Source organism: Nycticebus coucang, chromosome 6 (assembly GCF_027406575.1).
Source record: "Nycticebus coucang isolate mNycCou1 chromosome 6, mNycCou1.pri, whole genome shotgun sequence".
NCBI lineage: Eukaryota > Metazoa > Chordata > Mammalia > Primates > Lorisidae > Nycticebus > Nycticebus coucang.
This window is the reverse complement of record NC_069785.1, coordinates 59,677,748-59,690,744: the sequence shown is the minus strand read 5'-3', so window position 1 is coordinate 59,690,744 and position 12,997 is coordinate 59,677,748. Positions and strand designations below refer to the sequence as shown.

Sequence of the window (12,997 nt, the reverse complement as noted above, 5' to 3'; positions counted from 1 at the left end):
CAATCTCTACTAAAAATAGAAAAACTAGCCAGACATTGTGGTGCACACCTGTAGTTCCCAGCTACTTGGGAGGCTGTGGCAAGAGGATCGCTTGAGCCCAAGAGACGGAAGTTGCTGTGAGCTATGATGATGCCATGGCATTCTACTCAGAGTGCCAGAGTAAGGCTCTGTTCCAAAATAAATAAGGAAGAAAGGGAGGGGAGGGAAGGAGGGGGAGGAAGGAGGAGGAGGAGGAAGAAGGGAGAGAGAGAGAGAGAGAAAGAAAGAGAAAAAAAGAGAGAGGGAGAAAGGGAGGGAGGAAGGAAGGAGAATCAGAGCCCTAAGAGGCTAACATGCCTAAGATTGCACAGCTTAAAAACTAGCAGAGCCAAGACTGGGACCCAGATTGGATCCCAACACCCTTTATCTTCACTACACAGTCACTACAAACCTGGCCACAAAACTACAAACTCACAAAAGGTGAAGAGCAAATAATTACACAGCAACCATCTGCTATACGCAAAAGGAACAGGGCACTGTGTTTGGCTGGAAGTACCTAAAAATATCAAAAATAAAAATATTTAAAATATTTTTTAAATTAAAGCATAGAAACATAACCAGAACCTGAAAAAACAAGAAGGAAGGAAGGATAAGAGAAAAAGCAAGCACACTCCAGGACTGGGTATTATCTGCAGCATCAAGTGGCTGCCCCACAGCGTAGTCCCTGACAGGCAGGTATCCGGATGTCCAGCGTGGCAACTCATTTGCACACAGAAAGCTTTGTATCCCCACCACCCACTCTCAGTTACTCCACACTGAAATGATGAAAACACCAACCCAGGCCCTCTTCTGCATTCACGCTTCCCCCAAGTTCCACAGCTCCCTATCTCTGCCCAGCCTCACTGACAGGGTAAATAAAAGGTTTTTAGCAAAACTGGAGGAGACAGAGAAGTCTGTATTTTCCCATAAGGATGGCCTAGGAAACAGCACACAGCTGGCAGGAACCTTGATATTTTTAGGTGCTTTTTTATTAAAATTTCCAAAACATGCACAGTAGTATCACTACAAAAGACCTAATTTCTAAGCACAATCTACCCTCAGGTCAATACAATTTTATAACTAGGATATTTTAGCGAGACTCAAGTACCTACATCTTGGCGAAAGCCAGGAATAAAGTATGACAGGCCCCTGCTGGAGTGAAGCCCTTCTCTCAGCACTGCGGGCTCCAATCTCAGGAGACACCTGATAATTAGAAAGCTTCATCGCCGTGGCATTTAGAGAGCTATCTCATGCTGACCCATCACCTTCACGATGGAAGGTAGTGTGCGTATTCTCTAATCATTTTTGTAACCTGAGTTAAAAAAAAGAATTCAGAATTGTCAATTTAACTAAGAATAACAAACTCATTCTATTACTGGTCAATTATACAGCTTATCCTGAGAAAACAAACTATTTTCTACTATTTTTCCCTTTCTTCCTCTTTTTAAAACAAGTATTTTGTTTCTCTCTTAATTTGACTTTACTGGTTGCATACTGAGGCCTGATATTATTTAACAAAATGTATAATGTTAAAAGAGATTTCATGAAGTATCTAGTCCATCGTGCAGGCCTTACAAAATTTGGGCCTTTGGCCTTTTTCAACATTCTAAAGTAAAAGTGTTTAGTGTTTGTTGTGTTTGAAAGTCTGTTCTAAGCCAAATGCCACAAGTATAATATAAAAACGGCTACAAGTATAATCTTTTATCACATCCCCTCAGCCCACTTTTTATTAAGATATGAGGCATAAAGTGAAAGTGATAAGGAGATAGGGTCTCCTTTACTGGTAATAGAGAAACTACAGATCATGTTTTAAATGTTGTTGACAAGTCAAAGGAAAACTGATAAAAACAGAGGATGATTTTCTGGAGGGAGAAAAACGCACTTGGGCAGAGAGAAGCTAATTGTACCCCAACTCATCTCCCAGAATGTCAGCAGCGAATTGTTATGGGAAAAGTTCTTGTTATGGGAAAGGAGCAAAAAACTAGAAAGCCAGCAACATCAGAAGAATTTTTAAGAAAACACTATCCACCTCTGCCTGGACACACATCATCAAAACTGAGGCTCATATCCTTATCCTAATTGCCTACATTAAAAAAAACAAGGAACTATTTAATCAATTAAATCATGGCCATTTAATATATGCACAGGATAGTGTGGGTCAAGAGGCAAAGAAGAGTGTAGTTCATTTTAGAATTATTCCTTTTTAGAATGGCAACTTTTTAAAACAATATTCATACTAAAAATTATTTATTCATTTGCTCTGTTGCTTGGCACCATGTAAAGCATGAAATGGGAGAAGAAGCAAAGATATAATATGTTCTTGAATTAGCTAATTGAAGAAAGAGATCAATACAAAAATAGTTTAAGGTCAAGTGTGCTAAAATAGGGAATCTAGAAGAATAGAGAATATCAAGGATATTGGGGAAGGGGTAACTAATAATTACAGCTTCTAGTTACTGGAGAAAATTCGTAACTAAAGAGACTTCCCAAGAACTAACGTAACATCTTTCCCTTTTACAACCTATGAAGTGGGCTCAGCGCCTATAGCTCAGCAGCTAGGGCGCCAACCACATACACCAGAGCTGGCGGGTTGGAATCCAGCCCGGGCCTGCCAAACAACAATGACAGCGACAATCGAAAAATAGCCAGGCGTTGTGGCAGGCACCTGTAATCCCAGCTACTTGGGAGGCCAAGGCAAGACAATCACTTAAGCCCAAGAGTTAGAGATTGCTGTGAGCTGTGATGTCGTAGCACTCTACCCAGGAGGAACAGCTCGAGACTCTGTCTCCAAAAAAAAAAAAAAAAGAACCAAAAAGTGTTTGCACAAGGAAGAAATTACAAGTCTCATCTTCTATTCAAATTCATGAAGCTACTCTTTTATTGAAAACCATAAACCGTAGAGTGACATCATTTCTAGAAACTTATTCTTAGGAAATTATTTTGAAGTGATAAAAGGATACATGTAAAAAATATTCAGCACATTTGTCTATGATTGCAAAAAAAATGAAAAACAAATATAGGAGAATGGTTAAATAGGGTTTATCTCCTTAAAAAATGAAAGATGAAGACTATAAAGCATAAGGAAAAATGTTTTCTGACATATTAACTTTTTTTATTATTAAATCATAGCTGTGTAGATTAGTGACATATTAACTTTTAACAGCAGGTATCAAGCTGTAGGGACTGTGACAGTCCTTTATCAATATATAAATGAACAGATGAAATCCATTGATGGATAGACAGGCAAACAGAAAATGCAGAAATAAAATCAGTTTTTTAGGCATTCAGAAAATACATGTGCCCTCATTTTAAAATTTCATTTTATATTGCTTTATAAAAATATAATTATTTCAGTGACATACACACACTTTCAAAGCCCCATCCTATCATACCCAGTCTTTGTAATTCTGAGCCCTGAGAAACGGCAGGGCCATGAGAAGCATCATAATTCCAAGAACAGAGTGGTTTGTAAGGAATTGTTTGATAAAAAGAGAAATACTAGGCTGGCACGGTGGCTCACATCCTAGCACTCTCGGAGGCCAAGGTGAGTGGATAGCTTGAGCTCCTGAGTTCCAGACCGGCCTGAGTAAAAGTGAGGCCCCATCTGTACTAATAATAGAAAAAAATAACTGAGGCAAATGGATCACTTGACCTCTAAGAGTTGGAGGTTGCTGTGAGCTATGACACCATGGCACTCTACCCAGGGTGACACTTAAGACTGTATCTCAATAAAAAAAAAAAAAAAGAGAGAGAGAGAAATACTTTTTTTTTTTGGCAGTTTTTGGCCAGGGCTGGGTTTGAACCTGCCACCTCCGGCATATGAGGCCAGCGCCCTACTCCTTTGAGCCACAGGCACTGCCCGAGAGAGAGAAATACTAAAAGAGAACAGGGCTAGGCCTTCTCAGTAGAAAAGGTCTAAATAGGGACAGAGAGATGGTCACTCAGGGAAAAGAGAAAAGTGTTCTACTCTGCCCACATGACAAAGGAATTCATGAGAACTCCTGTGCTGTGTGGCCACAGTCACTGTCCTCTTGGTTCTGCCCAAGTCAAGGCAAAGAGAAAGGCTAAGTTCTAAAAAGCTGAAACTTAAATCGCTCCTGGGGAGTTATTTCAACACTAAAGGAGGGAGGGAGAAAACAGCTGACAACTAAGACATAAAGAGAGCTCGGGAGATGTAAGAGCTAGAAGCTTCCAACCCCAAGAAAGGGACAAGGAAAACACCTAAGCCCTAAAGGGAGGCAGTAGCAAAGTAAACACTAGCAAAGTGACTGTTTTTTGACTTTTTTTTTTTTACCTATATTTTAAATTATGTATCATTTATTGGTCAGGCTGCTCTTATAAACCAAAGCTTATAAAGAAATAAATTTAGAAACTTCCAAATACAGGTGCTGAAAATGTCATAGATGCCAACATCTAAATGAGTACAAAGATAAAAGTTCTTTTTCTGACCTTAATCGTATTTATTTCTAACAACAACAACAACAAAATGTAGATGTTTAAAACCAACATTCTCGCTTTCTAATTGTTTCTTATGTGTGTACCTGACACCTCACTCAACGGGACGTGATCTAATTCAGGGAAGAGATAGTAACAGTCTTTGGCAAGCCTCATAATTAATTAACAAATGTCAAGCAAGGAAAGAGTTAAGTTTATCCGCTGAGTGCCATGGGCTTCAGCCAAGCTCACTGCAACCTCACACACTAAGTCTCAAGTGATCCTCCTGCCTCAGCTTCCCAAGTAGCTGTGACTATTGGTATCTGCCACAACACCTGGCCACTTTTTCTATTTTTGGCAGAGACTGGGTCTTACTCTTGCTCAGGCTGGACTTGAACTCCTAAGCTCAACCAGTCCTCCTGTTTTGACCTCCCAGAGTGCTAGGATTACAGGCATGAGCCACTGTGCCCAGCCTTGGACTCATAGTAAGAGTGAAATATTCAATAACTCTCTTGGGCAGAAGCCAGATGGACAACCTGAGTACATATAAAATGGATTTTTTCCCCTTCATCCATTCACTAGTCATTGACCCATTCAGTCGTCCACTAGCTATTTCCTAACTGCTGAGTATCAGGCATTATGATAACTGCTGCAGATACAATGCTGAGCCAACCGTGCCTTCATGGAGCTTATGGTCATGTGAGAGCCTAAAACAATTAGAATTTAACCTGTCATCAGTGCTGTCAGAGCATTAATATAATCTTAATGTCTCAAATTTTTTCCATAAATAGCATACTTGCAAAGTATTTTTGCTCAAAGTTTAACCTGAACCTATTAGTATGTATATCTCATTTCCAATTTACTAGAATTACAGGGGATAGAACAAATTAATGGACGCCATAAGGAAACAATCAGATAAATCCAGAATGTGGGGCATTGCTCTGGTCTCTCCAGAAAGTCAGTGGCATAGGAGATAGAGCAGGAAATAGGGAACAGTGAAAGTGCTGTGTGGTCCCTAATGGGTCCTGGCTTGGGGAGAAAAAAAAAAAGACTAATAAATATACCTGGGGCATAACTGGGAAATTCTGAATAAGAACTGAGTATTAGAATTATTATTATATTATAGAAATTATTAATTTTTAGGTGGGATAATGGTATTGGGGCTGTGTATGAAAATTCCCTAATTTTTCAAAGAAACATGCTGAAAAATTTAAGAGTGAGGCGTGCTGTTATCTGTGATTTACTTTGAAATGGTTCAGCAAAAAAAAAAAAAAAAAAAAAAAATGGAAGGATGAATGGAAGGACAGATGAATAAACAGTAAATGCAGCAAAATACAACTGCCAGATCTATACTGAGGCTCTATGGGTATTAATGTACTATTCTTTATACTTTTCTGTATGCTTGAAATTCTTCCTAAGACAACGTTTACAAACTACTACATGAGACCCTTCACAGAATCCAATCACTGGCACAGGTGGGGCGAATGCACACAACAGAAAATGGCTTTTAGTAAGTCACCCATCCCTCCCTCTGCAGGCAGGCCTCTCTAGTCACCTGGCCCTCCCACACCTTACCTCAATCAGAGCCCCCTTCTCCCTGTCCTCAGATCGCTTAGCGCTGTCCAGTTCATCGTGCATTTCTGAGAGTTGGTCCTGGAGATCCCGGATCTCAGTCTGGTGCTGTTCCCGTTCCATCTTCACCTGGAACAGCCTAGGAGGAAAGGAAGCTCATCAGGGAGACTCTCCTGGGCTCTGCTGTGATTTCAGACCTCCAGACAGTAACACAGTATCATCTAAAGCCCTCCCACAGCCTCCCATTCCCTGCTCTGCACTGAACAAGGAATCGCCAACCTGCAGAGGCACCTGGTAAGGACTCAGAGTTTTGGTCTAATTTGGCCTAACAGGAGGATAAATAAGAACTCAAACCTGTGAAATGGAGGTTATAAGACATTTTTCCCTCAAAGAATATCATGGGGTACTACAATTTGGACACAGAAGACAAGGAAATGACAAAAACCAACTCTGTTGATGTTTTTTTCACAAAAGCCATTTTACTGAACCATCTTCTACTACCCCTGTATTCTATACCAGGACAGTCAGCAAATTAGGACGTATAGGCCACATCGGTCCATTGCCTGTTTTTATAAATAAAGTTTTACTGGAACCCATTCATGCTCATTCATTTATGAGTGGCCATTTCCATGACAGACTGGAAGAACTGAGTGGTTACAATAAAGACTAGATGGACGGCAAACCTTAAAATAGTCATTATCTGACAATAAGTGGGTTGCCAACCACTGCTCTAAACGAAACTCAAAATTATTGTGCCCTTGTATTTTATTAAGTCTTTACTATATCCTACATTTTCTGACTTTTTTCCTTACTAACTGTTCTGAAATCAGCTTCTATGAATGTTTTAAAAGCAAAAATTCCACCATCAAAATTGCAAGTGCAATCAAAGCTTTGATTACCAAATCTCCTATTTTCCTTGAATTTCCCTGTAGAGTTGACTCCTGCTTCACTTCTACTTCTGTCATGTCCACAGGGCATCTTGGCATTGGGCATTTTCACATGTTGGTTTTAGATCCTTTTGCCACAGATTTTAATATACCACCACAGCAGGGCCACCTTGGACCTGACCCTCCTTCTCTGGAGACTCAGAAAAAGTAGATAAGCACCCATCCCAGAGATGAACACCACCCATGATAAAATTCATAGGCTATGAGATGGTGGAGGCCACATGACACCTGCTTTTTAGATGCTGGACCAGGCTCCTTGAAATCTGTCTTTAGATATCACCACTCACCGTTCCCTGCTTCCCACTAACCTGTTACAAGATCCAATTTAAGGGCTGAAACTTTATAAGACACACTTCAAGGTGTACCAGGAATTCTAATAATCATTAGCTTTTATGCTTATCAGTCTACACGTGTTGCCAGCTTCACAATTTTACAAGGATAAGAGGGGGACAAAAAGAGTGGGCAGTCTCTACAAATATTTGGAAGACTGGACAATTTGAACAGGACGAAAACCCAGGAAGGCCAACGGCCTAGGCCCAGAACTTACTCCTCCAGGTTCTTACGCAGCTCCCCTTCACTTTCCTCCAGCCGCTGCTGCAGCACCGAGTTCTCCTCCACCTTCGAGTCATGTTGGCTCCGGAGCACTTCCAGGTTCGTTCTCATTCTCTCTCTCTCTTCCTTGATGTTCTGCTGATTCTAACATGAATCGGTGTGAGGGTTAAAGCACCTCCCCTGCACCTTCATACGCTCCCACAGAGCCCACTTCCAACCTCCAGCAGATGACATCTCTTTGCACTTAAATGTTATTAAACCACTTAATCCAACTACATAATTAAGGCATAGGAGTTTGTAACTAGACAGAATATTAAACATTATATGTAATAAATTCTAATACTAATAAAAGCAAAGCACACACACAGCTAAACCTCACTCTGCGGCTGCTGTTACTTAGTTCAGATGTTTTATACATACATAGTTTCCAATCGGCCCGCATGAGTGCACCAGCATTTCTTGTACTCCGTCAAAGCAAACAGTCTCTAAATGCTTTGGTTACTTAAAAATAAAACTGATCTGGACAGCAACAGCCAAATACAAAGGAATTTACTTGGTGATGAGAGGAATGTTTCTTTTGGGGAGGGAAAAAATGGCTTTCTTTCACCGAGTATCCTAATGTGCATAAAATATTCTTTATCAACCAAGACAGAAATGGAAAAGATAATAAAAGGGAAAAAACAGATACCTTGACTTCCAGTTGAAGCTGTCTCTGAAGTTCAGCCACTTCTACCGTCAACTTGTTTTTCTGTTCCAGTAGATCTTTGATTTCAGATGAATTAGACACCTATAATTAATTACAAAGATATCCTAATGTAAGTGTTAAGGATGCTTCATTTTAATCTCTTCCCTCCCCAGATATACTCAGTGCAGTAACAGATGAGGCGCAACAGTAAACATCATGAGACCCAATTCAAATGTAAACCCCTGCTGAGAACCTTCCGACTTCACAGGCAGAGTTAATCAGGCTGCCCACACCGCTACGCCCGGCACCCTCGGGACTCCACTGAGCTTTACTTTACAATATTTACTACAGTCACAGGAATTATTTCATCAGATATCTCAATATTAGTCCAATATGACTAAAATTCACATAGGTGGCATATTTATTAGATGTCCGTAATGTAGTGTAGAATATTCTAAAATATTAACATAATAAATTTAGGATAAGTAAAACTTGAAAAGCTTCTCCATAATAATTCATAATCTAGCTTCTCCATCCTAGATTCCAGTCCATAAAAATGAGCAGTTAACAAAAAATCAGCAACAAAATCTTTCTGTACGTCAATTGGGGAAAGACATTTGTTTTTCTATTTTAACGACAAGCCACAATTTAGCTTCATTGTTTCTCCAGAGTAGTTTTAGAATCACTACCTTAGATTATGAACTTTTGGAGGGCAGGGACCATGTTTTATGTATCTACAAATCTACAGAACCCAACACTTCCCCTCCATGTAATAAATTAACATATATGATTGTTGGAATTCAATTTTTGTCACAATATAATAGCCAATATCAGATTTACCCTCCCAGCAAGAACTGAGAAAGCCAGATAAGAGATGGAGAACTGTTTGCAGGCACTGAAAACCAACCAAGACAGGGCCGTAATCCTTAAAAGGGAAATAAATGAAGTAGTTCCATATTCATCCTGAGTTTTCCCTGACTGCATTTCAAACCACAGCACAGTAAAATTGTTAAAGCCCAATGTCATGAAGAAATTGCAAATTAAAACAACAATGAGAAACCACGCCTTTTAGAATGGCCAAAATCCAAAACACTGAAAACACCAAACGCTGGTGTTTTCATTCATTCATTGCTTCAGGAAATGCAAAATGGTAACAGCCATTTGGGAAAACAGTGTGACAGTTTCTTACAAAACGAAACATGTTCTTACCATATGACCCAGCAGTTGTGCTCCTTGGTATTTGCCCAAATGAGTTGCAAACTTATGTCCTCACAAAAACCTGTGATGGATGTTTATAGCAGCTTTATTCATAATGAACAAAACTTGTAACAACCGAGATGCTCTTAGTCAAGTGAATGGATAAACTGGTATGTCAGGTGATGGAATATTACTCAGCACTGACAAGAAATAAGCTATCAAGACACGGGGGAAAAACTTAAATACATATTACTAAGTGATATAAACCAATCTGAAAAGGCTACATACTGTATGTTTCCAAACACATGACATCCTGGAAAAGACAAAACTGTGGAGACACTTAAAAGGTGACTTGTTGCCACTGGTTAGAGAGGGAGGGACAAACAGCAGAAAACAGAGGACTTGCAGGGCAGTGACACTATTCTGTATGATGCTATAATGGTGAAGATATGTCATTATACATTTGTTAAACCCACAGAATGTGCATTCCAAGAGGGAACCCTAATGTAAACTGTGGACTTTGGGTAATAATGAGGTGTCCGGACAGGTCCACTGATTGTATCAAATATGTCACTGTGGTCCAGGACACTAACGGTGGTGGAGGCATGTGTGTGGGGACTCTGTGTACTTTCCACTCAACTTTGCTGTGAACTGTAAACTGTTCTGAAAAATAAAGTTTATTAATTGAAGGGTCAGCAGGTCTAAATAGAGAGTAGCAACTCACTGGTGAAGGAAAGAGACTGGAGTTTAGAGACAGTAAACAAGCAGAGATTTTAGGGTCAGGGTATTAGAGTGAAGAGAGACCTTCACAGAAGCAGCTCCAGAGACCTGCAAAAAATACTCCTTGGATTCTTGGATGTACATGTATATATGTATACATGTATACTTAAACTGTGTATGAGCAGGGCAAGATTGCAAGAGGCCATCAAAGAAGAGCTTTTAGGAGGCAAAGAGCCCAACAACCCAACAGAGAACTTGGCCAAAATAGGGAAATTTGGGTGGCCGTCCTGTCATTCATTTGAAACCTAAGAAAGGAATACGAGCTATTGCCATAGAAATAAGGCAGAAGTGGAAAGAGACCCATTCTAACAGTGGCTAAAACAACCAAGCACACAGAATCAAGGGATCTGTAAGTAATCTGACTACCAAAACAAAACTCAGTGTTCTTCACGGGGAGATAACATAATCCAGAACATCTATAACTGGCCATCCACTATGTCCAGCATACAATCAAAAAAAGTCCTAGACGTGCAACAAGTTAAAAAGGCCATGGCACTCTACCGAGGGCCATAAAGTGAGACCCTGTCTCTACAAAAAAAAAAAAAAAAAAAAAAAAAAAAACACAGACCAACAATGAAGAGATAAATAGAAAACAGAGGCAGAGATGACCCATAAATCATTTTTTTTTAAATAGAGAAAATGATGGACGAAATGGATTTCAAAAATGGAGTTCCACAGATAATCAGATTCTATAAGAATATAATCAAGTAGAAATTCTTGAATAACACAAAGTATCTGAAATTTAAGAACTTATTCTTTTAAGAACCACCTTTAAAGGATAAAGAAAAAGGTTCTTTTAAGGACATCTTAAAATGAGAGAAAATGCCGGGTGTGGTGGCTCCCACATGTAATCCTAGCACTCTGGGAGGCCAAGGGAGGTGGAGCACTTGAGCTCATGAGCTCAAGACCAGCCAGAGCAATAACGAGACCCGGTCTCTACTAAAAATAGAAAAAACTGAGGCAAGAGGATCACTTAAGCCCAAGAACTTGAGGTTGCTGTATGCTATCATGTCACAGCACTCTAATCAGGGTGGCAGAGTGAGACTGTCTCAATCAATCAATCAATCAATCAAGGAAAAGTTCATATTCATGAATAAGAATACCATTTCTGTTAAGATGTCAGGTTCACCAAATTTACATGAACATTCAGTATAATTCCAATCAAAATGCCTGGAGAATTATCATTATTATTTTTTTTTTGGTAGAAACTGACAAGCTGATTCTATAGTTTATATGAAAAGGCAAAAGACCTAGAGAGCCAAAACAATCTTAAAGAGGAATGAAGTTAGAGGAGGTATATTACCAGATTTCCAGGCTTACTATAAAGTTTCAGTAATTAAAACCATATGGTATTATCTCAAGCACAGACAAGTAGACCAACGGAACAGAACACAGAGTGTAAGTGTTACAAAAGATAGAACAGACAGAACAGGCCTGCATTGCTGATGGGAGTATAAATCATTTCAACCACTCTGTAAAATCATTTGCCATATTTAAGATCTACACCTATGCCTACTTTATAACCAAGCAATTTTACTTCTAGATATATTCTCCAGAAAAATGAGATGTTTTACTCAAAAAAAAAAAAAAAAAAGTGCAATAATGTTCACAATAGCTTTATTCCTTACAGCCAAAAACTGGAAACGTCTACGGAGTGTACCTACTAAGATATGTTGACATAAAGGAAAACTACAAGTTGATACAAAACAGCTACATATGCATGCAACTTCAGTGAATCTCTCTGCCATGTTAAGGAAAGGAAGCTGGACAGAGAAGAGCACATATTGTAAAATTGTACTGTATAAAATTCAAGAAAGGAAACGGTAATGTAGTAATAGAAGTCAGGATGTAATTACTTCCAGAGGTAGGGGGTATAATTAATTGGGAAAGTGCACAGAAAACCTTCTGAGTGAGGGGAATGTTCTGTTTCTTGATCTGGGTGGCATTTGCATGGAAGCAGACCTGTATTAAAAATTCAGTGAACTGGGCAGCACCTGTGGCTCAGTGAGTAGGGTGACGGCCCCATATACCAAGGGTGGCAGGTTGAAACCCAGTCCCGGACAAACTGCAGGGAGGGAGGAAAGGAGGGAGGGAGGAAGGAAGGAAGGAAAAAATGCTTTAAAAAAAAAACTGTTTAAAAAAAATTCTGTGAACTATATGGTTAAGATCTGTGCAATCATAAACAATATTAAAAAATATTAAATAACTTTATATATTAAATAGATTCATCTGTTGCATGAAGTTATAGCCAAAGTCCACACCTCTGTGTTTCCTTTGTACACACGTTTGTTACAGAAGTTTCATTACATGGAGATTATTGCTGCATAATCACTAATGAGATTTTTAGGCCTCATTCCCTGCACACCTGTATCCAAGTAGTACATAAATGTTTGCTAAATTTGTTCTTTCTTTTAAATGTTATACTTCCATAAAGAAGATGGACCTATTTAAAGAAGAGTCTATTAGGAAATATCATCTCTGATCTGAGTATGAATATTAATGGATCTGTTTTCTTTCTTCCAAGTGAATAACAAGATGATGCTCTCAAAGAGATGTGGCTAAAATCCTACAGAAAAGTGATTCAAAAACTACAAATAGCTGAGGGAAAGAGATAAAAGCAGGAATCAGAGCTAGAAAAAGCAACACCTTGGCGCACATGCCCCTGAAGCCAGGTGCGAGTTGCATGCCATTAACTTGGAATGAGGTGCTCCCCCACCTACAGCTGTGAAGGGGACTAAACCCCGCAATGACACAAACACAGGACTTCTTGGGCAAAATGAGAGCAATCCATTTTAGAAATCGAAATCCAAGC

At 39.3% G+C, this 12,997-nt stretch overlaps 1 protein-coding gene across 3 annotated transcripts in view; it reads right to left on the bottom strand.

The window, feature by feature from the left end:
- The window catches only part of CGNL1 (cingulin like 1), a 179,296-nt gene that overhangs the window by 84,027 nt on the left and 82,272 nt on the right, over positions 1–12,997 (bottom strand). For all 3 annotated transcript variants that reach the window (XM_053593486.1, XM_053593485.1, XM_053593487.1), the window contains exons 5-7: positions 8,212–8,310; positions 7,519–7,667; positions 6,028–6,163 (exon numbers count right to left, since the gene is read on the bottom strand). In XM_053593486.1, the coding sequence (XP_053449461.1) occupies positions 6,028–6,163; positions 7,519–7,667; positions 8,212–8,310 (384 nt within the window). The remainder of the gene's footprint in view (positions 1–6,027; positions 6,164–7,518; positions 7,668–8,211; positions 8,311–12,997) is intronic.